Here is a 25,381-nt window from a genome sequence, read left to right on the forward strand (position 1 = left end):
AGAATATGTAAAAATGCTCTAGATGCAAATAGGAAAACTTCCTCTAGCGCCACCTTCCCGTTTCACACTAATGAGAGTGAATAACCCCAAAACAGCTGTCTGTGTACAGATCGCTCTCCCTTTTGGAAGAGATATTCAAGCTTGACTTTAATCCTAGATCGTGTCACTAGGTTTCTTGAAGACCAGGCATTTTGAAAGGTGGCGCTAGAGTGAGTTTCCCTTTTCCATCAAGGAGAATGTATTTACATATACCTCCCATAGCTTAAAAATTCTACAAATTCTTGACCTGAATTCATAGTCTTTCTCCTTTTAATATCCGATTGCAAATTCCTATCATATACAAGCAAAGTATAACATAAGTCCTGAAATTCGGCATTAATGGGATCTACTTGGAATCCTATGTTATTAGAGAGCAATGACCGAAACTAGATCTCAAAGGTTGGGAATCTCCAGAAATGTTCTCTAAATGTAATTCTATTAATGCTGACTATTGGAGTCATACTGAGAGGTTATGGCTGTTTAGTCTTCTGGTTTGATTGATACAGATAAAAGTCTATTGATATTGCTGAATTAGTTGCTGCGTGAAAGACACTCCACTGTATTGGGGAGTGTTCACATGTCCAGTGTAGTTTTTCTTCATTGTGGCTCCATCATGGCAAAGCACATTGACTGCAGTCTTTATTGATCCAGCTAGTAGACTGATGTGGTGTCGAGCCCCATTAGTACTGATGAAGTGATAGATGGGACATTGGGTGCAACCTCCTCAACTTCTGCCATCGAGGAATAGCTCTAAGGCTGGAGTCACACATACAGTTTTTCTTGCGTTTTTATGCTGATTTTCTGCTGTATTTTGCGCTAAAACCAGGTCTGTATTCAGTAGAAGGAGCAGCAGACGCACAACCTTTATATTTCCCATTCCATATTAGGTGGGGGCTTCACACAATGCGTTGCCACCATGATTTTTCCCATAGCGCTTTTTTGCTGCAGCCTTCTGTTTTGGGCCTTAGCCTTAAAGGGGTTTTATGGCCCCCAGGTGTTTATTTTATACGTATGACCTATCCACAGGTCCTCTTTGGTTGTCTATCTGCCTTCTGGGTGACATCTAGGGGTGTAACTTGTGGGGGTGCTGAGGGTGCAGTCGCCCCAGAACTCAGGAGCCTTAGGGGGCCCATCAGTATTGAGATTGCAACTTCCATCTGGACAAGGAGACCCACAGATTACCCTAACCACACTAAGGTGGATTAAACTCCTTAGCACCTGTAACCATCAAGATCAAGAATTCACTGTAGGGATGAGATAGGGGGCCCCCAGACAAAAGATTGCATCGGGGCCCACAACACTTTGGTTACGCCATTGGTGAGGTCACAGACTTGATGCAAGGAGCCCAGGAGTAGTGAGTGCAGGTGAGTATATCTGTTTAGTAGGTTTCTGCACCTCACCTGGACCTCCAGCTCAGGGTATAATAGCACTTCCAGTTCGGACTGCACCGAAACAGGAAGAGGACCCTTGTCAGGTTCACCATGTATTCTTGATCCGTCAGGATTATCTTGCACATGTTCTTGAAGCAGTAAGAGTTTGTCTACGTGTTTGGTCAAAATATCTATTACATATAGTTTCTCCCTGCCCTACTGGATAGACAAAAAATATTCTCCAAGGCCCAGGTTACCCCAAGCTTCAAACTAGTCACAGGTCAAAAAATAGGCTCCAAGTATAGCCCACCCCCTGTTTACTGGACCCCCTCATTTATCATACTCCTATGCAGATGGTTACAATAGGGGCAGCTGCCAGAATGCAAGGTATGTAAAAAGTGAAGATTCTGTCACTGCGGAAACTTGTTTTTCTGCTCTTTGATTGCAAAACACACAAGGAAGAAAAAAAGCATTTTTTGCTACTTCTTCGAAACAGCCAGCTGTTAAATGAGCCTTCCCATTCATCATGAATGACAAAAAGTCACAGGGAGCTCACCCACCCTGACAAGCTTTAAGGGAGAAGATGGGAAAAACCGTCCACTGGGAATCATTGATCTCTCGTTTGCAGTCCCGCAGGGCGAGCATTGTGCGCAGCTGAAGTTAAAATCAGACGTTTTCTTAGAGCTGCAGGAGCCGGAGCCTTGAAAATCTAAGAAAAATACAAAGTGACTGAATCTATTATACGTGTGACTTCAATGGGGACAATAATGCAGAAACTAATTGGATGTGTAGAAATATTTGTGTTATACGCCGCAACGCATATTTATACTTTACAAAAACTTAGGAGACAAAAAGTTTTCTCTTTGGGAAGTTCAGGGTCTAAGTTGTGGTTTTAGGGATATAGTCCTGAGGAGGAACGCCCTGGGTACCGGGTGAGAGCTGAGCCCGGAACTGGGACCCAGGTCACTGTGTACATATATTACATTACTTATCCTGTATTATACTCCAGAGCTGCACTCACTATTCTGCTGGTACAGTCACTGTGTACATACATTACATTACTTATCCTGTATTATACTCCAGAGCTGCACTCACTATTCTGCTGGTACAGTCACTGTGTACATGCATTACATTACTTATCCTGTACTGATCCTGAGTTACATCCTGTATTATACTCCAGAGCTGCGCTCACTATTCTGCTGGTACAGTCACTGTGTACATGCATTACATTACTTATCCTGTACTGATCCTGAGTTACATCCTGTATTATACTCCAGAGCTGCACTCACTATTCTGCTGGTACAGTCACTGTGTACATTCATTACATTACTTATCCTGTACTGATCCTGAGTTACATCCTGTATTATACTCCAGAGCTGCACTCACTATTCTGCTGGTGCAGTCACTGTGTACATACATTACATTACTTATCCTGTACTGATCCTGAGTTACATCCTGTATTATACTCCAGAGCTGCGCTCACCGTTCTGCTGGTACAGTCACTGTGTACATACATTACATTACTTATCCTGTACTGATCCTGAGTTACATCCTGTATTATACTCCAGAGCTGCGCTCACTATTCTGCTGGTACAGTCACTGTGTACATGCATTACATTACTTATCCTGTACTGACCCTGAGTTACATCCTGTATTATACTCCAGAGCTGCACTCTCTATTCTGCTGGTACAGTCACTGTGTACATACATTACATTACTTATCCTGTACTGATCCTGAGTTACATCCTGTATTATACTCCAGAGCTGCACTCACTATTCTGCTGGTACAGTCACTGTGTACATACATTACATTACTTATCCTGTACTGATACTGAGTTATATCCTGTATTATACTCCAGAGCTGCGCTCACTATTCTGCTGGTGCAGTCACTGTGTACATACATTACATTACTTATCCTGTACTGATCCTGAGTTATATCCTGTATTATACTCCAGAGCTGCGCTCACTATTCTGCTGGTACAGTCACTGTGTACATACATTACATTACTTATCCTGTACTGATCCTGAGTTACATCCTGTATTATACTCCAGAGCTGCACTCACTATTCTGCTGGTGCAGTCACTGTGTACATACATTACATTACTTATCCTGTACTGATCCTGAGTTACATCCTGTATTATACTCCAGAGCTGCGCTCACCGTTCTGCTGGTACAGTCACTGTGTACATACATTACATTACTTATCCTGTACTGATCCTGATTTCCTGCTGGGGGCGTATGATGCTTAGTAATGGGTCTTTGCATTGCTGTGTACACCATTGCTCAGGACCTGTGCAAACGAGCTTTGTAGGTATATAACATGGGGGCAGATAACTAAAGCAGTCCTTTGAAGAAACAGCACAAAGAACTTTATCCCCCCAGACAATCTCCGCACCGCCATCACTATACACATATACAATCCCTCAGCAGGACTTTTCTTAAGTGAAATATCACTTTAATATTGTCTCTTATTTCTGTCAGTTTCTGCTGCTGTAAATTGTGATTTGTCGATGAATATGAAAGAAGATATTTAATTATCAGTGTTTTAGTTTTTCTGGTGCTGTGAAGACGTCACATTATAAATTATTACATTATAATATATTACATTACTTCGTCTTCACTGAAGCTCTTGCTTAAAGCCAGAAAACTGCAAAAATGTAACTCATAGATGGAAAATAATTCCGTATAAAAGGGGGTTATCATCACTTTAAACAATAGGCGGATGTATTTATTACTATGTGTCAGCGATGAGGTGTGATAAGACGAGCAGAGAATTCTATCTATCTATCTATCTATCTATCTATCTATCTATCTATCCATCCATCCATCCATCCATCTAAAATCTATTTATTTATCTGTCACCATCTCCCTTTATGATCGCTCTATCTGAAACTAAATCTCTCTAAGACAACTACTACTGTTTCCACCATCTAATAGATCTGTCCCTGATATATCCATTGCAGTCTCAGGCCTTACTATAACTCCTAGGCATCATGCCCGCTGCCTTGGGGTCATGTTTGACTCAGACCTTTCCTTCACCCTTCATATTGAATCACTCGCACGTTCATGTCACCTCCACCTCAAAAACATCTCCAGAATACACCCTTTCCTCACCAGAGATACACTAAAGACACTTATTGTCTCTCTGATTCATTCTCGCCTTGACTACTGTAACTCCTTACTTATCGGTCTTCCCCTCACTAAACTCTCTCCTCTACAATCTATTCTGAATGCAGCGGCCAGGCTCATCTATCAGGCTAGACGCTACAGCGATGCCTCTGGTCTGTGCCAGTCGTTAGATTGGCTGCCTATTCATTATAGAATAAAATATAAAGTTATTACTCTCATCCACAAGGTTCTCCATAATGCCGCACCTCCCTACATTTCCTCCCTCATCTCTGTCTACCGCCCAACCCGTGCTCTCCGTTCACTCAATGACCTAACACTTACCTCCTCTATTATCAGAACCTCCCACGCTCGTATACAAGACTTCTCCCGAGCTGCACCACTTCTCTGGAATGCTCTACCCCGGACAATCAGATTAACTCCCAATTTCTACAGTTTCAAATGTAAACTAAAGACGCATCTTTTCAGACAGGCCGATCACAATGTCCTAATGTAAACCCTTCCGTACTATAATTAGAATCCCCAAAATTTAACCCTCCTCTGTCCCCACATTACCCCACATGATATGATGCCACTTCAGGCTAACTCTATATGTCCAAGCTCCATCCACATGCTAAAGGACACGACTGGTGATGGCTCATAAAGTTTTATGTTTGTGTAATGACAGTCACCTCTATTACAATATTGTCTGACCTCTGCATAAGCAATGCCGCCCCTGCTACCTCTTGTGTCACCCCCTCTACCTCATAGATTGTAAACTCTTGCGAGCAGGGCCCTCAGTCCCATTGTGTGAAATGACTTTCTTTGTAATGTATCTTTCTGTCTGTATTTAAACCCTACAAATTGTACAGCGCTGCGGAATATGGTGGCGCTATATAAATAACATTTATTATTATTATTATTATTATTATTATTATTATTATTATTATTATTATTATCTACTGTACTGTAGCTGATGCTACCACCACTGCCACCGCCCCCCCAGACATGTCCTATCACCTGGTCCACCATCACATTCCACTATACCACACTATTGGTATAACAAAAAAAAAAAAAAAAAAAAATAATAATAATAATAATAGTAATCATAATTCCATATCTAACACATCAGTTTTTTTTTCCTTTTTTGAAAAGCCAAATTCTTCCTCCCTTTCCAAGTGGCTGACACATATTTGTCTCCCAGATAACAATAATCCTGTAGCACTTACAAGACATCAAAACAGGCTAATTTTTGTACAAAACCATTACTTTCTGCAATATAACTGTCATGTGTGTCTAAACAATCACAGACAGGCTCCTGTTCCCTAATAAAAGGGTAATTTTTGGAACTTTTTTGAGCTTCCTAGGAGCCCTAACAATGTTCTAAACTATATAGTATTTTATATTTTTATCTATCTATCTATCTATCTATCTATCTCCTATCTATCTATCTATCTATCTATCTATCTATCTATCTATCTATCTATCTATATAGCTCGTATCTATCTATCTATCTATCTATCTATCTATCTATCTATCTCCTATCTATCTATCTATCTATCTATCTATCTATCTATCTCCTATCTATCTATCTATCTATCTATCTATCTATCTATCTATCTATCTATCTATCATCTATCTATTCTATCTATCTATCTATCTATCTATCTATCTATCTATCTATCTATCTATCTCCTATCTATCTATCTATCTATCTATCTATCTCCTATCTATCTATCTCCTATCTATCTATCTATCTATCTATCTATCTATCTATCTATCTATCTATCTATCTATCATCTATCTATTATATCTATCTATCTATCTATCTATCTATCTATCTATCTATCTATCTATCTCCTATCTATCTATCTATCTATCTATCTATCTATCTATCTATCTATCCAATCCTATATATTTTGTAGATGTAAGCCATACAATATTCCAGCGCTATTCTTACTCTGTATAAATGACCTTCTTCATGTTTTCTCTTGTAGTTTCTGCTCAGAACCTGAAGGCCAGCCTGGACTCCATGGATCACCAGATTACGCGCCTTGAAGGTGACATCAAAAACTTCCCCAAAACTGATAATTCCAAGGATAAGTTTGTGGAGAAAATGAATATATCCTTTTATTGAAGTTTTGTCTTTTTTTAGGTCATTCACATTAAGCAGCAACACTAGTTAAATATTTACACAGCATGAAATTAACAGCTCAGCGACAGTCTGATTTCACACATGAGATGGTGAGAGTAGTGTTAGGGGATATGGAGGAGCAGCATCAACAACGCTGCAATGGATGTTGTGTCCCAATCCCAGAAGCTGCCAGGGGCTACATGTAACAATCTACACATTGGCCAGGGCGCGGCGGAGGATTTGCTTACAATGAGGGATTTAACCAAATGCAGCGATAATTGCACCTGAAACGCGGTAGGTGTTGATGTGGAACTGGAATGTGAAGATCTCCAGAATTACAATGTACTCGCGCGTCATCGTGAGTTTTAATTTACTTATTTCATTTTATTTAAATCAATTTTGAATCTTTTTATCCTAACCATTTCTCTCCTGCATTACTATACAATTATTTTTATCATTCGTTATAGGTTATAGTGGTAGTACTATGACGGCTACGACTACAACTTCTACTGCTATTGCTAGGGTTGAGCGGTCCAGATTGGAAAAAATCGGATTCCGATCATCGATCCAGTAAATTTCATGATCGCGATGGGAATTCCAATCCCGATCTTTTCCAACGGGATCGAGGTCGGAGGTTATCTCAAGATCGACTGAACCCTAAAAGTGACTTTTCCCATAGAGAAGCATTGACTAGGGATGTGCGATTGGGAACAGAAAAGATCAGATTCCGATTGGCGATCGAGCAAATTTCACAACTGAGATCGGCTGGAAAATGATCGGAAATCGGATTTTAAAATCAATCCTGAAATCTCAAGATCGGCTCAACCCTAGCTATTGCTAATGTTATGCTAAAGCTAATATTCCCCAATTTTTTTCTATGACAACTATGATTTAGGATGCATTTACAGATTAGTGTTTGTGTCAGGAAGGGAAGGGGTTAACGTTAGTGTTTCTGCTAGGAATTAGAGATGAGCGAACACTGTTCGGAACAGCCATTCCAAACAGCACGCTCACAGCACGCTCCCATAGAAATGAATGGAAGCGGCCGGCACGCGGGGGGTTAAATGGCCAGCTGCCGGCAAAGTCTGCGTGCCAGGTGCTACCATTCATTTCTATGGGAGCGTGCTGTTTGGATTGGCTGATCCGAACAGTGTTCGCTCATCTCTACTAGGAATCAGTGAAACACTGCCTACCGGTTATAGACTCCAGCATTGTCCTGCCTGTAACTTTGTTTCTTTCCCGCACTGATCATAGAGATAAGTATAGAGAGGGAGAGAGAACTATGCAGCTGCAACTGAACAGCTGCATGGTTCTCACTATGATCCTGCACAGGAATTCAGGGTTGCCTGGCAAAACCTGTAGCCAATTGCAATGCAGAACAGTGCTCTTATATAAAATTTTGTAATTTTTATCTGTTTTTATTTAATCCTCTGGTTTAAAGCACATACAAAATTTTTCGCAAATATTCAGTCTTATTGGCTAGGCATAAATCAGTATTTACACGTAGATCCGCTCTGATCACTGTTTCTGGAATTGCAAATCCCGACATTATTTTTCAGTCCTGGATTATCAGGTTTCTTGGAAGGTTTCCATGACTTTGTTTATTTGAGTGCCTTTTGTGCATTTCTATATGATTTGTGCTGCTTTCTATAGTAATATACGTCCTGGTGGGTATTCATTAGCAGAATTGGGTTTTGTGTTTTCTGGTTTATATGGCTATTGAGCAAATCTTTACATTCCGTGCTTTCAGTAATATTTGTGTTGATCAGTAGCGGATCTGCAGGGGGTGATGTGACTGGAGTCAGGGATACGTTTTGTGCTGTAGTATATTAGGAATAATCATATTTTCCTATTGTATGCCATTCATGTTGGGCTGAGCACCGCGGCTTTGGCTTCCTGCAGCTCTAGATGATCTTGATAAATGTCTGTTTTCCTACACGGCGCGGCCTGGATTAGAGATGAAACACACAGATTGCATCATTTCTGATAGAATATGTGTCACCAACAAGTCTACAGTACAAACCTTAAAGGGACACTACAGCGGCTGATGGCTTCATCTCCATTGAAGGAAATCTGTTGTCCCCTGATATCAGCCATTTTGGTCTATAATGAAGTCGAGATAGGAAGGAAGTCATCTATATATATATATATATATATATATATATATATATATATATATATATTGGGGGCATACTTCCTTCCTGTATTGTATCGATAGGGGTGCTATATCAGAGACCAGTTCTTCCTGTATTTTCTATATAGTGGCAGCCATATTGGAGACACATACATCCTTCCCGTATTGGCAAACATATTAGAGATACGTTTCCTTTCTGTATTGTTTGTATGGGACAGTCATATTGGAGACACACACTTGCTTCTTGTATTGTCTGTAGGGGAATGACCATATTGGAGATACACCCTTCCTGTATTGTCTGTATGGGGGCGGCCATATTATAGACACACACTTCCCTCATGTATTTCGGCGACCATAATACAGACACATGCTCCCTTTCTGTATTGTCTGTTAGTGGAGGCCATTTTGTAGAGACACACTTCCTTCCTGTATTGTCTGGATAGTGGCGGCCATGTTGGAGACCCACACTTCCTTTCTGAACTTGGGCGACCATAATACAGACACAGACACATGCTCCCTTTCTGTATTGTCTGTATAGTGTCAGCCATATTGGAGACACGTCCTTCCTTTATTATTTGTATTGGGGAAGCTATGTTGGAGACACATACTTCCTTCCTGTATTGTCTGTATAGGGGTGGCCATATTGTAGAGACACACTTCCTTCCTGTATTGTCTATATTGAGGCAGCCATATTGTAGACACACACTTCCTTCCTATATTTGGGTGTCCATAATACAGACACATATTCCCTTTCTATATTGTCTGTATAGTGGAGGCCATATTGGAGACACATGTCCTTCCTCTATTGTCTATATCGAGGCAGCCATATTGGAGACTCGCACTTATTTCTTGTTATGTCTGTACACAGCCAGCCCTATTGGAGACACACACTTCTTTCCTGCATCCTTTCTATAGGGGTTGCCATATTGTAGAGACAGATTTCCTTCCTATATTATCTGTAGGTCAGGAGCGGTGCCACGTTTCCTTAAGGAGACTGCCTTTTCCATCCACCCTTTAAAGGTATGTAGAGTCTTAAAGAACATGCATGCTTTGCTAAGAATTATGGGAAAATAAAACTTGCTCTAGTGCCATCTTTTGGAAGGTAGCTCCTTATAGATCAATGCCTGGTTTTCAAAAAATCTGGTGACATTGCCTGGGTGTAAAACCAAGCCAAAATCTCTGGCTCCTGGCCACATCACATTAAATATATAAATATATACTTATTTTGCCGGGGTGAATGTTTTGCAGTAAATAATGGCTGTGTGTACGCACTCCAGTAATCCGTGCGATTAGCGTTTACCTCCTCATAAGTTAAGGCTGTGTAGACTTAGTTTGTTTCTTTTTCTTTCTCCACCAACTTTTCTCTTTCATTTCCAAAATGCACCCAATTTAGATTTTGAGTGACACCAAGTACAGTCTGACACTTTTACATTTCTTCTATTGTAATGCAAATTTCCAGTTTTCTAAAACACACACAAAAAAGAAAGGCCTTTCAATGGAAACACAGCGAGCTTTGAATTACCAGATTGCATTAAAGATCTCCGAGGCTCGGAATATGAAATGATCCCGATGTATGGCGGACGTTTGACGGGCGTATAAGTATGTAGGACATGCATCCTCCATGCATTATTCATCGATGTACATAAATAGGGCTTGGAGACGAGAGCAAAATGCTGTGCATTAATATACTTTATTATCTTCTTTTGTTGGTAAATAGAATGTATATTGGACATAGAGCGAGCGGTATTTAATGTGACAGCGGGACATGAGAGGGATGAAGCCGCGGTAGATGTTCCTCAGGTTGCCTCTTAGAGCGTTCTTTCGGCACTCCACGCAAACCTGTGCTTACTGTGTGGAATGCACTAGATGAGATTTACAAGTTGTGGCATTTCATAGACTGCTTGTGAATGCATGAAGGAATCTGGGGGAACGAGAGGCTGGAGATGTCAAACCATTAATCACTCCCTGTAGAGCCAGCTCAGGCCCGTTCTGCAGCCACCGAGCAAACATTGTGCATCCAAAGTCTCCTAACACACATAAATAGACACCAGCTGGGCTGACGGCCACTGAGAGCTGACTATTTACAGAAGAGGATCTACACGAAGACTCCTGAAGACCAAAGTCAAGTCAATGATAAAGATTCTGGAACTCAAACCAAGGGAGTAAATGTATATATAAAAAAAAAATCTAAAAAATTTATTATCATTGGGGTTGAGCCGATCTTGAGATTTCAGGATCGATTTTAAAATCCAATTTCTGATCATTTTCCAGCCGATCCCGATCGCAAAATTTTCTCGATCGCCGATCGGGATCTGATCTTTCCCTGATTATCATACAGGGAAAAATATTTTCAATTCCAACATTCCAATATTTCCAATTTCAGGAAAAGAGAATCACCTGGCGCCCCGTGCAGAAAAGACCCCAAGAGGGAGCTTGAGGTGATCAGTTGTAGCTCTTACCCGGACGCCAACCTATAGAAGGTGGTGAATAAAAATAAATTAAAATAGAAGTAAAACCCGGGATCTTGGTAGAGCGCCACTGTCAAAAAGTAAAATAAGCCAAATCCATGCAGAAATAAAATCAATTGTGTCTTTATTGATTCCAATAGGCAGTAAAAAATCGGCTACGCGTTTCGATGCCCTTCCAGCATCTTCCTCAGGCCAAGAAGTCTTGAACTGTCAGAGCATGGAAATCTGCTCAATTTCAGGAAAATTGTATTCACATTGGGTTTCCGTTGTGGATGAATGACACATGACGCTACTACAGCGGAAAAAAATTGCAAGTTGACACAGATAAGAATCCACCATGGTGGATTTTTTTTTTACACATGTCGGTTCAAGATCCGAGATAGTGTTACCCACAATTGCATGGGCCCCAAAGGCTAGGGGGAACCTCACTGATCACAGGGATTATTTCTACAGTCAATATTAATTCTGACCTTTTATTACTCCTGGTTCCTCTTCTTCAGCCCAACTTGTGATGTCCTGACGCTGTCAGTGCCTGTAATGGGCAGCAGCTTTTGGATGATAGGCCAGGGCCAGGGTTTTACAGCTGATATGGCAAGTGTGGGGTCCACTAAAGTAGCAGTATATGGTGCAAAGGGGCATTATATTGTGTTGGGGGCCTAAGGGGCAATATATTGTGTGTGATGGCAACAAGTGAGCATTATACTGTGTGTAGGGACTGTATTATGTGAGTCAGAGGTGTAACTTGATGCAGAACCTATAACGGGGCCCCTACCTTGTGCCATTCAGAATGGAAGTATATTTTATGTATACCTTTGGGGTTCCCTCGGGTTTCGGGGCTCAGTAGCAACTGCTATCACTGCACTCAATATAGTTACACCCCTTCTGTGTGTAGGGGGTGCTATACTGTGTGTGGAAGCACTAAAGGGACATTATACTGAGTGGGGTACCAAGTGGGATGTGGGGGGACACTCAGGGAGAAATATACTGTGTGCAGAGGCGCTATGAGAATAGTATTAGAGGGGAGTCAGGAACCTTCAAAAATAACTTTGCTTTTGACCCCAGAAATGCTAAATCTGCCCCTGCTGGGGTCGTGAATTTTTGGTTGTCTCATGAATACAGTAATCTGGAGCATATCATTATGGGGTGCAAAGGTGGTCACATGCAGACTCTGTTGCTTAGGGGGGGGGGGGATCCTCAAACCTGTTGAAAAATTATACCAGCTTATAAAGAATATGGATGACTGAATAAGAACCTGTCCTTATGTCCTAGAAATGGAATTGAACCCAAGTAAATTTTTTTGCATTGGGATCCCTTATGTTTCCCATATCTTCATGGCTACATTTATTAAATAATCTCCATGTCATAAGGGGGACCATTGTCCAATTGGAGGACGTTGTCCAAAATCTTGACAAGTTTGGACATATTAGCCTATGAATGTGTAAACAGATGTAGCAAAGCTGAATTGTTACAGCTCTATGTGATATCGCAATGTTGTTAACCTAGCACATCAACTGCAATGCAGTTCCAATGGTGAGTTCAGCTCTGCTACATTTGTATTTTTTTTTTTTTGCAATCCAGACTTGACATTCATGTCACTTCTAATGGTTGGTCTCTTGGTCGCTAACACATGGAGGGACAATTAACATAAACTGATCCATTTTTTATGTTCTGTGTCTATACAAGTCAGTGTTTGCAATCCTCCTGTCCTGGAACAGTGGCTTTAATCACAGAGCGATGCTAGATAAGAGTCCTGACTGAGGCCATTGTATCGGGAACAGTAGCACATTCATGTGATGGCGGCCTCTCTCTGACTAATGTGCCCTGCAGAGCGTTCTACCCACTTGTACGATGGCCAACTGGCTCCCGCTCAACCCTCCACATCCAGCCAGTTCTTCATTTTTAACGGCAATGAGAGATTTAAAGGCTAGAATTGGCTGAGGATACTCCAGGACACATTTCGGGTATTGAAATTTCAACTTTAACCGGCTGAAGTCTTTAAATCTCTCGGCCTAATTTAAAAAAAGCAACACCCAGCGATTCTCATTGTCTGAACGGGAGCCAAATGGCAGCGCTGTACCTTGTGAATAATGAAGCGACGCTCTAATGTGTGAGAATCTCCTGCAGAATAATGACCATTCCTTCATAAATCCTATCAGGTCTACTTCTCTGTCCTAGATGCCTTTCTATGAGGTCTATTTATAGGGTCGCCATACTAGGTGCTGTGATGGCATAGTGGGACCCATAAGATGCATAAAATCGAGGACACAGATGTGCAAACTCTGTGGATACACAATGGTAGTGATATGAGTCCTACGGAAGAGCTCAGTGACTTTAAAGGGGGTTCTCCGGGAATATTTCCAATCTCAAGGGTGGCCAATGACTACCTATTCCAGACCCTCTGTACAGTCCAGATCCCCATTTTCGCTGCTTTGATTTGAGGCTAGACTGGATGTGGAGAGGCCACATAACTGCTGAGGCCAATGATGTATCTCAGTGACGCCATTGGTTCCTCACCAGTGGCCAGTGATTGGTTGCTGCAGTCACGTGAGCCTCTACGCTTCTGGCCCAACAAGTCTTGGTACTGGAGGGATTATACAATGGAGCGCCAGGGATTGGTGACTCTGATTTATTTTTTTATTTTTGTTGTACACCCAAATTAGCCTCATGAGTTGGGAATGATTCTCAGAGAGTCTCCAAGTCATAATATACCACCATAAGTCTGGTTGTGAAATTTTTATAGGGTAAGAACGGCTCAGCCTGAAGCAGTAACCCTAAAAACTAATAGATGGGGTAGCTTAGGCAAGCATGACTGTGCCCCTGTGGACACCTTATATTTTAGAGTTGGGCAAATCAATTTGTTTTGTTCCGGGTATTCCAAATTGTTTGGTTACTAAACTGAATAAATGGCGATTCATCTCAGATGACCTAAAGAAATTTTTTCTTCAAATCCACCCCATTCTGAATTTTTTTTCCAGCTTCCCAGTACATTGTACAGAACAATTAATGGTGGCATCATGAAGAACAATTTGTTCTGCAAAGATTAAGACCTCACATGGCTCTGAGAGCGGAGGAATAAAAAAGTTATGGAGTTTAGAGGGAGGGGAGTCAAAAACGAAAAACGAAAATCGAAATATGCCATCGGCGGGAAGGGGTTAAAATCGATCTTGAAATCTCAAGATCGGCTCAACCGTAACTGTAAAAAGGAACATGAGGCATTTCAGTGATGGTGGAAGTAGGGGATGGACGTGTCATTCATCACTGAACGGTCCAAAGCAATGATTCTATTTTCTTCAGCAATAGACAGAACTGAGTGCAGTAACGTTTGTGGTACAGCTAGAGAATCAGAGGAGTAGGAGAAGTAGAACAAAGTGTAGTCAGATGTCATCAATTCTAGACAGATAGTGAACAAAATGTAATATCACCAAAATACTAAAATGTGCATTATGGAAATTAGGGAGAGGAACAGAACTTTCCACGATTGATGCCAGGAAGACCTATTAGAAGACCTTTTCCTCCTTCCTTCTTCTTCTTCCTTCTTCCCAGGTAAATGGTCTGTGTGACCTGTTGACCTAAAAAATAAAGTATCTCTGTTGTAGATCATATGGCTGACAATGGCAACTACTTCTTGTACACACTGTATGTAGTTCAGGCAAAAGGATCACAAGTTCTGGATTATCAGAAGAAGCCATACACACAGATTGCGGTGTTTCTTCTAGTATTATGAAATTCCTGATCTTGGGTGTAAGTTCTGGGCTCTGGTCTTACCCATAGAGCCTTTGTTCACATGTGACCCGATATCCAAAGAACCCTGAGGGTTGGAGACCTGACTACCGTCACACCCTCTACCCCCAATACTGCCTAACCCCTGTCTGTGAATACGGCTGCTTCCGCTATAGCCGTCACTTGTCTTTAGCTGCCAGTTTTATCAGCACTCAGCCATACACTGAAATCCAAGCCAATTTGTTTATTCGCAAACAGTTCTCGGTGTTTCACATGGCTGGGAAGATGTGGAAGCGGCGTCCCTTAAAGTGCAATTTAATAAGTTATCTGCGGTATGTTAATCAATTATGCAGAAACTGTGAAATGTAATCTGCCCGGCTGACAGTCCTCTGTGTTTGAGTTAGGCTGCAGCAGCAACTTATCAAAAGCCAATTTACTGCATCAGGGGGATGGGGGGAGTCATTTCAGTGATTGCAAATTAATTTGAAATCAATAGTCTGTCAAATAATGGATCCAGTGGTAAAGCTATGGGGCCCGGGTATCCAAAAATACTGCTAAAATTCCCATGGTCCTCTGCGTTCATTTGGTCTGTCTCTATCTGCCTTAATTGCTATTAAATAAAGATGACTAGGGATACATGAACTTGTTATAATGATGAGACAACAATGGCAAATAAAGGGGCACTCCGACAGTATCATCCCATCTAAATTAATCTGCTGGTCACCCCACCAGCAGAATAGTGAGTGCAGCTCTGGAGTATAATACAGGATGTAACTCAGGATCAGTACAGGATAAGTAATGTAATGTATGTACACAGTGACTGCACCAGCAGAATAGTGAGTGCAGCTCTGGAGTATAATACAGGATGTAACTCAGGATCAGTACAGGATAAGTAATGTAATGTATGTACGCAGTAACTATACCAGCAGAATAGTGAGTGCAGCTCTGGAGTATAATACAGGATGTAACTCAGGATCAGTACAGGATAAGTAATGTAATGCATGTACACAGTGACTGTACCAGCAGAATAGTGAGCGCAGCTCTGGAGTATAATACAGGATGTAACTCAGGATCAGTGCTGGATAAGTAATGTAATGTATGTACACAATGACTGCACCAGCAGAATAGTGAGTGCAGCTCTGGAGTATAATACAGGATGTAACTCAGGATCAGTACAGGATAAGTAATGTAATGTATGTACACAGTGACTGTACCAACAGAATAGTGAGTGCAGCTCTGGAGTATAATACAGGATGTAACTCAGGATCAGTACAGGATAAGTAATGTAATGTATGTACACAGTGACTGCACCAGCAGCATAGTGAGTGCAGCTCTGGAGTGTAATACAGGATGTAACTCAGGATCAGTACAGGATAAGTAATGTAATGTATGTACACAGTGACTGTACCAGCAGAATAGTGAGCACAGCTCTGGAGTATAATACAGGATGTAACTCAGGATCAGTACAGATAATATAATGGATTATATAATCCAGTTATATTAAATATATGTACACTAATTAAAGGGATAATGGCATAAACCAGCACCAGTAGGGGGCCCCATTGTGATTTATATTTTAGGGCCGCTATCTGGATAATTTCTTTGGATTCCTCTTCTCTCTGTGGCTTTTCCTTCAAAGCCATTATTATTGGTTTCCATAAAGTGACAGATTCCATTCAGCAATGGTAACTGACAGTGCATCTTATTTCAGTCCACCCGGCCGTCTCTGCCCTTTTAAGGCCTTTCCTCCAGGGATCTTACATCCATTGTATATGTCAACAATGTATTTCTTTCCGTACAGCGGTGTTTGAGAAGCAGAGAATAAATCTAGCATCTGTATACATGTGGAATGATGAAGTGACCGCTCGCTGTTGTATTTCGCTCACGCATTGGCGCCACAATCCTGTGTAGCACTTTATATATCCGTAGACAGTGACAGCTCTGCCGCTCTGCTGCGAGGATCGGGGCCCAGGGATGAATATTCATTTAGGGCTTTAGAAGTCTTGATTAAGCCATCATGTTTATGCACACAGATCCCCGGCTGATGAATCGCCATCCTCACCGCTGTAAATAATATTAATGATGCTGCACGAGATGGATAAATGCTGCAATATGACAAATCCACCTTCACTTACAAAGACATACAGTATTAACCTCTCTGCCTCCACCGCCGTCCCTGGAGATTTACTGTGTCTAAGTGACTGTCAAGAGGCTGCATGGCTGATGGTATGGCGGATACTAATAGCAAGGGGGACCTGGGGTCAAATCTGGCCACAACTAAAGCTCCAGACACATCTATCTATCTATCTATCTATCTATCTATCTATCTATCTATCTATCTCATATCTATCTATCTATCTATCTATCTATCTATCTATCTATCTATCTATCTATCTATCTCCTATCTATCTATCTATCTATCTATCTATCTATCTATCTATCTATCTATCTATCTATCCATCCATCCATCATCTATCCTATCTATCTATCTATCTATCTATCTATCTATCTATCTATCTATTATCTATCTATCTATCTATCTATCTATCTATCTATTATCTATCTATTTATCTATCTCCTATCTATCTATCTATCTATCTATCTATCTATCTATCTATCTATCTATCTATCTATCTATCTATCTATCTATCCATCCATCCATCCATCCATCCATCCATCCATCCATCCATCCATCATCTATCTATCTATCTATCTATCTATCTATTTATCTATCTCCTATCTATTTATCTATCCATCCATCTATCTATCTATTTATCTATCTATTATTTATCTATCTATCTATCTATCTATCTCCTATCTATCTATCTATCTATCTATCTATCTATCTATCTATCTATCTATCTATCTATCTCATATCTATCTATCCAGGGGCGTAACTACCATAGAGGCAGCGGAGGCGGCTGCCACAGGGCCCGCACCATTAGGGGGCCCGGTGACAGCTGCTACTGCTGCGTTTTTTGTTTTTTTTTAATAGGCCATTACGGGCCCTATTCACTCGCCGACACTATACTGTGCACAGGGGCCACTATGGGACATAATACTGTGTGCAGGGGCCACTAAGGGACATAATAGAGTGCGGAGGAGGGCGTCGGTCGAGGTCTTCGACGTCTGTGTTAGTTGGGGGGGGGGGGCATGTCAAAAGTTCGCCACGGGGCCCCGCCATTCCTAGTTACGCCACTCTATCTATCTATCTATCTATCTATCTATCTATCTATCTATCTATCTCATATCTATCTATCTATCTATCTATCTCATATCTATCTATCTCATATCCAGCGCCGCACCTCCCATGAGGTGACCTGAAGCGACCGCTTCAGGCGGCGCTATGTCAGGGCCCCAGGGAGGGCGGCATTTTTGCTTACCTAAGCCAGTCCAGGACAAGCTGTTCTGGACTGGCTTAGCACCGAGCAGTGGATTGGGGAGGCCACTGAAGCAGCGCTGCTCCAGCAGCCTCCCCTCACGCTCAGGCAGAGAGCAGGTCCTCTCCGTACCTGCTCTCTGCCTGCGAACGCCGCTAAGGCCCGCCCCCTTCACTTGGCCCCACCCCTCCGCTTTCTGTTGTTCGCCTCGGGCGGCGAAAGGGGCAGGTTCACCCCTGCTCATATCTATCTATCCATCTCATATCTCATATCTATCTATCTATCTATCTATCTATCTATCTATCTATCTATCTATCTCTCTCATATCTATCTATCTATCTATCTATCTATCTATCTCATATCTATCTATCTATCTATCTATCATCTATCTATCTATCTATCTATCTATCTATCTATCTATGCATCATCTCTCTATCCTGTGTCATACTAGAAACATGAATATCTTAGGCCCAGTTCACATCTGTGTTCAGGCCATTCCGTTCGCCTATCTGGATGAAATTTTACCTGCGGAAACCACACGGACCCCATAATAGTCTATGGCAGGGGTGACCAATTAATTTTCCCATGGGACCGCATGAGAAATTGAAACTGTTCTAGAGGGCTATGCGTGCCGTGGAAAATTTAGCTCCACCCACTTCTAAATTGACTCCGCCTGTGCCCCCACAAATTATAATCCTCCTAAAGTCACCCTAACATTATACACCCCCACATTATAACGTTTTCCTCCAAATGTCCCACAGTATTAATTCCTGGTGACCCAGTTTAAACTAGCAGAAACTAGAGGGGACATTAAACTGGGGCAGCTGGAGGGGGGACATTAAACTGGGGGCAAATAGAGGCAAGCATATCCCCCTCCAGCTACTCCCCACGGTTTAATATGTTCCTTCAGCTGCCCCAGTTTAATGTCACCCTCCATCTGCTCCCTAGTTTAATGTCACTTCAGTTTAACTGCCCCCTACATCTGCCCCCAGTTCCCTCCTCTTACTCACACATACTGTCTCTTCTCTCCTTATCTTCCTTCAGTCTCCATTCAAAGCAGCTTGCTCTTTCTGTGTTGCCACGCTGACCTATGTGGCTCCACCCACTAACGAGTCTTAGCCTATCCTAGTGAGCTAAAGGACCTGTGATAACATCATCACAGGTCCTTTAGAAGACTTCCCATTCAGCATCTACTTTTATCCCACAAGCTATGCTGGCCGGACAGAACCAGTCAGAGGGCCGGATGTGGCCTGCGGGCCGTACATTACCCAGGTCTAGTCTATGGGGTTAGAGGGTCTCCTTTATTACCCGCTTTTTTATGCGGTTAGGTTTTCATTTGGGGGGTCCGCAAGTGGACTCCCTGAATGGAAACCCGAATTCCGGTGTGAATAGGGCCTCCCCTGGACATACAAGTACAAGACTAACATACTGTCAACTGGTACTGAAGGGAAAAAGGGCCGTGCCCATGATGGCTTCCATCTATATGAGAAGGAGTAGAGATGGGATGGGGGATGTAGGAGCTGTTTAGGATATGTCAAGATAAGATTCTGCAATGTAAAATCCACAACATACAGCATATGCTCATGCGGATTTTGTGCAGAATTGCTGGACGTTAGCTGCAGATTTCACTCTGTGAGTCGGCTATGGAACGTTTAGCAGACATTTTTTGCAATGTTTTTGAATATTTGTTGCCATTTATAAAAAACCCCAAAAACCTAACACATTCTGCCTGCAGCGCTTACAATGTCAGCTTAGGGAATGTTTAAAAGATACATTTTATACTGTAATAAAAACAAACTGTGTTTCCGGGGCCCCGGACCCATGTATTATCCATGGGATTGTCCTTAATTGGCCATATTGGTCATTTTCTATGCGGCTCTGACCTGCTTATATCAGCCACTGAGAAATGATGATATATTCACACCGCTCCTCACTTCTATTCCACAACTTGCCGTGCTGAGGATTTTAGGCTTCGTTATTTAATTAACATCCTTGTTAAACACACGCGTTTTCCTTAGGGCAAGAAATGCCCCTTGTGACCCTTTTTCCAACCTGTTTCCTCTGGCATTGTCCCAAGCCCACACAATTAGTAGGATGTTGACTTTAGAACCGTTTCCCAACAAAGGCGATTATTTAGAGCCTGTCACATTATGTTATCCCACAGGGGAAGCCTCGTGTAGTCGCACCTCTGTCCTGGGGGAACCCTCGTCCTCCACAACAAACCATTACACGTGGGAGTTCAGGCAGCACGACCACGGCAATCTGCTATCTGACTAAATCCTCATCATCATACTGCAAAGTAGTGCCCTAAACCGTAGCCTTGAAATATACAGAGATATACACATGTAGCAGGGCTAAAAGTCAGTAATTTACTATATATAACGCATAGAACGAGAAATGTTACAATCTGTTATATGTACAGAAATGCAAAAATTGTGTTTTATTATCTTCTAGTCATAATTTTGTAGATAAGCATAATATTATAGGGGATATATTCTTGTATATAGGAGCAGTATTATAGTAGTTATATTCTTGTACATAGGAGCAGTATTATAGTAGTTATATCCTTGTACATAGGAGGTAGTATTATAGTAGTTATATTCTTGTGCATAGGAGGTAGTATTATAGTAGTTATATTCGTGTACATAGGAGCAGTGTTATAGTAGTTATATTCTTGTACATAGGAGCAGTGTTATAGTAGTTATATTCTTGTACATAGGAGCAGTATTATAGTAGTTATATTCTTGTACATAGGAGTAGTATTATAGTAGTTATATTCTTGTACATAGGAGCAGTATTATAGTGGTTATATTCTTGTACATAGGAGCAGTATTATAGTAGTTATATTCTTGTACATAGGAGCAGTATTATAGTAGTTATATCCTTGTACATAGGAGCAGTATTATAGTAGTTATATCCTTGTACATAGGAGGTAGTATTATAGTAGTTATATTCTTGTGCATAGGAGGTAGTATTATAGTAGTTATATTCGTGTACATAGGAGCAGTGTTATAGTAGTTATATTCTTGTACATAGGAGCAGTGTTATAGTAGTTATATTCTTGTACATAGGAGCAGTATTATAGTAGTTATATTCTTGTACATAGGAGTAGTATTATAGTAGTTATATTCTTGTACATAGGAGAAGTATTATAGTGGTTATATTCTTGTACATAGGAGCAGTATTATAGTAGTTATATTCTTGTACATAGGAGCAGTATTATAGTAGTTATATTCTTGTACATAGGAGGTAGTATTATAGTAGTTATATCCTTGTACATAGGAGGTAGTATTATAGTAGTTATATTCTTGTACATAGGAGGCAGTATTATAGTAGTTATATCCTTGTACATAGGAGGTAGTATTATAGTAGTTATATTCTTGTACATAGGAGGTAGTATTATAGTAGTTATATTCTTGTACATAGGAGGTAGTATTATAGTAGTTATATTCTTGTACATAGGAGCAGTATTATAGTAGTTATATTCTTGTACATAGGAGCAGTATTATAGTAGTTATATTCTTGTACATAGGAGCAGTATTATAGTAGTTATATCCTTGTACATAGGAGGTAGTATTATAGTAGTTATATTCTTGTACATTGGAGTATTATTATAGTAGTTATCTTCTTGTACATAGGAGTAGTATTATAGTAGTTATATTCTTGTACATAGGAGCAGTATTATAGTAGTTATATTCTTGTACATAGGAGCAGTATTATAGTAGTTATATTCTTGTACATAGTGGGCAGTATTATAGTAGTTATATTCTTGTGCATAGGAGGTAGTATTATAGTAGTTATATTCTTGTACATAGGAGCAGTATTATAGTAGTTATATTCTTGTACATAGGAGTAGTATTATAGTAGTTATATTCTTGTACATAGGAGCAGTATTATAGTGGTTATATTCTTGTACATAGGAGCAGTATTATAGTAGTTATATTCTTGTACATAGGAGCAGTATTATAGTAGTTATATCCTTGTACATAGGAGGTAGTATTATAGTAGTTATATTCTTGTACATAGGAGGCAGTATTATAGTAGTTATATCCTTGTACATAGGAGGTAGTTTTATAGTAGTTATATTCTTGTACATAGGAGGTAGTATTATAGTAGTTATATTCTTGTACATAGGAGGTAGTATTATAGTAGTTATATTCTTGTACATAGGAGGTAGTATTATAGTAGTTATATTCTTGTACATAGGAGCAATATTATAGTAGTTATATCCTTGTACATAGGAGGTAGTAGTATAGTAGTTATATTCTTGTACATAGGAGTATTATTATAGTAGTTATCTTCTTGTACATAGGAGTAGTATTATAGTAGTTATATTCTTGTGCATAGGAGGTAGTATTATAGTAGTTATATCCTTGTACATAGGAGGTAGTTTTATAGTAGTTATATTCTTGTACATAGGAGGTAGTATTATAGTAGTTATATTCTTGTACATAGGAGCAGTATTATAGTAGTTATATTCTTGTACATAGGAGCAGTATTATAGTAGTTATATTCTTGTACATAGGAGGTAGTATTATAGTAGTTATATCCTTGTACATAGGAGGTAGTATTATAGTAGTTATATTCTTGTACATAGGAGGCAGTATTATAGTAGTTATATCCTTGTACATAGGAGGTAGTATTATAGTAGTTATATTCTTGTACATAGGAGGTAGTATTATAGTAGTTATATTCTTGTACATAGGAGGTAGTATTATAGTAGTTATATTCTTGTACATAGGAGCAGTATTATAGTAGTTATATTCTTGTACATAGGAGCAGTATTATAGTAGTTATATTCTTGTACATAGGAGCAGTATTATAGTAGTTATATCCTTGTACATAGGAGGTAGTATTATAGTAGTTATATTCTTGTACATTGGAGTATTATTATAGTAGTTATCTTCTTGTACATAGGAGTAGTATTATAGTAGTTATATTCTTGTACATAGGAGCAGTATTATAGTAGTTATATTCTTGTACATAGGAGCAGTATTATAGTAGTTATATTCTTGTACATAGTGGGCAGTATTATAGTAGTTATATTCTTGTGCATAGGAGGTAGTATTATAGTAGTTATATTCTTGTACATAGGAGCAGTATTATAGTAGTTATATTCTTGTACATAGGAGTAGTATTATAGTAGTTATATTCTTGTACATAGGAGCAGTATTATAGTGGTTATATTCTTGTACATAGGAGCAGTATTATAGTAGTTATATTCTTGTACATAGGAGCAGTATTATAGTAGTTATATCCTTGTACATAGGAGGTAGTATTATAGTAGTTATATTCTTGTACATAGGAGGCAGTATTATAGTAGTTATATCCTTGTACATAGGAGGTAGTTTTATAGTAGTTATATTCTTGTACATAGGAGGTAGTATTATAGTAGTTATATTCTTGTACATAGGAGGTAGTATTATAGTAGTTATATTCTTGTACATAGGAGGTAGTATTATAGTAGTTATATTCTTGTACATAGGAGCAATATTATAGTAGTTATATCCTTGTACATAGGAGGTAGTAGTATAGTAGTTATATTCTTGTACATAGGAGTATTATTATAGTAGTTATCTTCTTGTACATAGGAGTAGTATTATAGTAGTTATATTCTTGTGCATAGGAGGTAGTATTATAGTAGTTATATCCTTGTACATAGGAGGTAGTTTTATAGTAGTTATATTCTTGTACATAGGAGGTAGTATTATAGTAGTTATATTCTTGTACATAGGAGGTAGTATTATAGTAGTTATATTCTTGTACATAGGAGCAATATTATAGTAGTTATATCCTTGTACATAGGAGGTAGTTTTATAGTAGTTATATTCTTGTACATAGGAGGTAGTATTATAGTAGTTATATTCTTGTACATAGGAGGTAGTATTATAGTAGTTATATTCTTGTACATAGGAGTAGTATTATAGTAGTTATATTCTTGTGCATAGGAGGTAGTATTATAGTAGTTATATTCTTGTACATAGGAGTATTATTATAGTAGTTATCTTCTTGTACATAGGAGTAGTATTATAGTAGTTATATTCTTGTGCATAGGAGGTAGTATTATAGTAGTTATATTCTTGTACATAGGAGCAGTATTATAGTAGTTATATTCTTGTACATTGGAGCAGTATTATAGTAGTTATATTCTTGTACATAGGAGCAGTATTATAGTAGTTATATTCTTGTACATAGGAGCAGTATTATAGTAGTTATATTCTTGTACATAGGAGGGAGTATTATAGTAGTTATATTCTTGTACATAGGAGCAGTATTATAGTGGTTATATCCTTGTACATAGGAGCAGTATTATAGTATTTATATTCTTGTACATAGGAGCAGTATTATAGTAGTTATCTTCTTGTACATAGGGGCAGTATTATAGTAGTTATATTCTTGTACAAAGGAGCAGTATTATAGTATTTATATTCTTGTACATAGGAGCAGTATTATAGTAGATATATTATTGTACATAGGAGCAGTATTATAGTAGTTATATTCTTGTACATAGGAGCAGTATTATAGTAGTTATATTCTTGTACATAGAGGCAGTATTAGTAGTTACTGTATATTCTTATATTAGACAATATTATTTTCCTTTATAATAACACCTTGAGTAATTAGTTCCTCGAATGACATTATTACAGGGTCCTGAAAGTGTCTTTATTCATTTACGTTATTATTTGCAGTACATTATTTTTACATGTCCTACCAGTGGAAAATACATGTATACATCTCAGCAGATTTCTGTAGACCAATGAACAGTATATTTTTAATAGGCGCCTGGAAGGAGAGAGGCGCAGGGGAATAAGAATCCTCTGTTGTATTGTGCTGAGAGTTTGGTTTGTCTACCAGAAAATTCAAGCACATTGGGAAATACTGTAAATTGATGCTTCGGAATGTAAACATTTTCAGTATTTTTTGGTGGAAAATTGAATGAATAGAAAATTGTTTTTTTTTTTTTTAGTTCAGTAAAGACTTTTAAAGTGTTCTTGTTTTATTTTACTGTTCAGACTAAGCTGTTTTGTG

General features: G+C 39.5%; 1 protein-coding gene across 2 annotated transcripts in view; it reads left to right on the forward strand.

The window, feature by feature from the left end:
* The window catches only part of DIAPH2 (diaphanous related formin 2), an 824,584-nt gene that overhangs the window by 534,101 nt on the left and 265,102 nt on the right, over positions 1-25,381 (forward strand). For both annotated transcript variants that reach the window (XM_075260108.1, XM_075260109.1), the window contains one exon: positions 6,514-6,638. In XM_075260108.1, coding sequence (XP_075116209.1) covers positions 6,514-6,638 — 125 coding nt within the window. The remainder of the gene's footprint in view (positions 1-6,513; positions 6,639-25,381) is intronic.

Source organism: Leptodactylus fuscus, chromosome 11 (assembly GCF_031893055.1).
Source record: "Leptodactylus fuscus isolate aLepFus1 chromosome 11, aLepFus1.hap2, whole genome shotgun sequence".
NCBI classification, from domain to species: Eukaryota; Metazoa; Chordata; class Amphibia; order Anura; family Leptodactylidae; genus Leptodactylus; species Leptodactylus fuscus.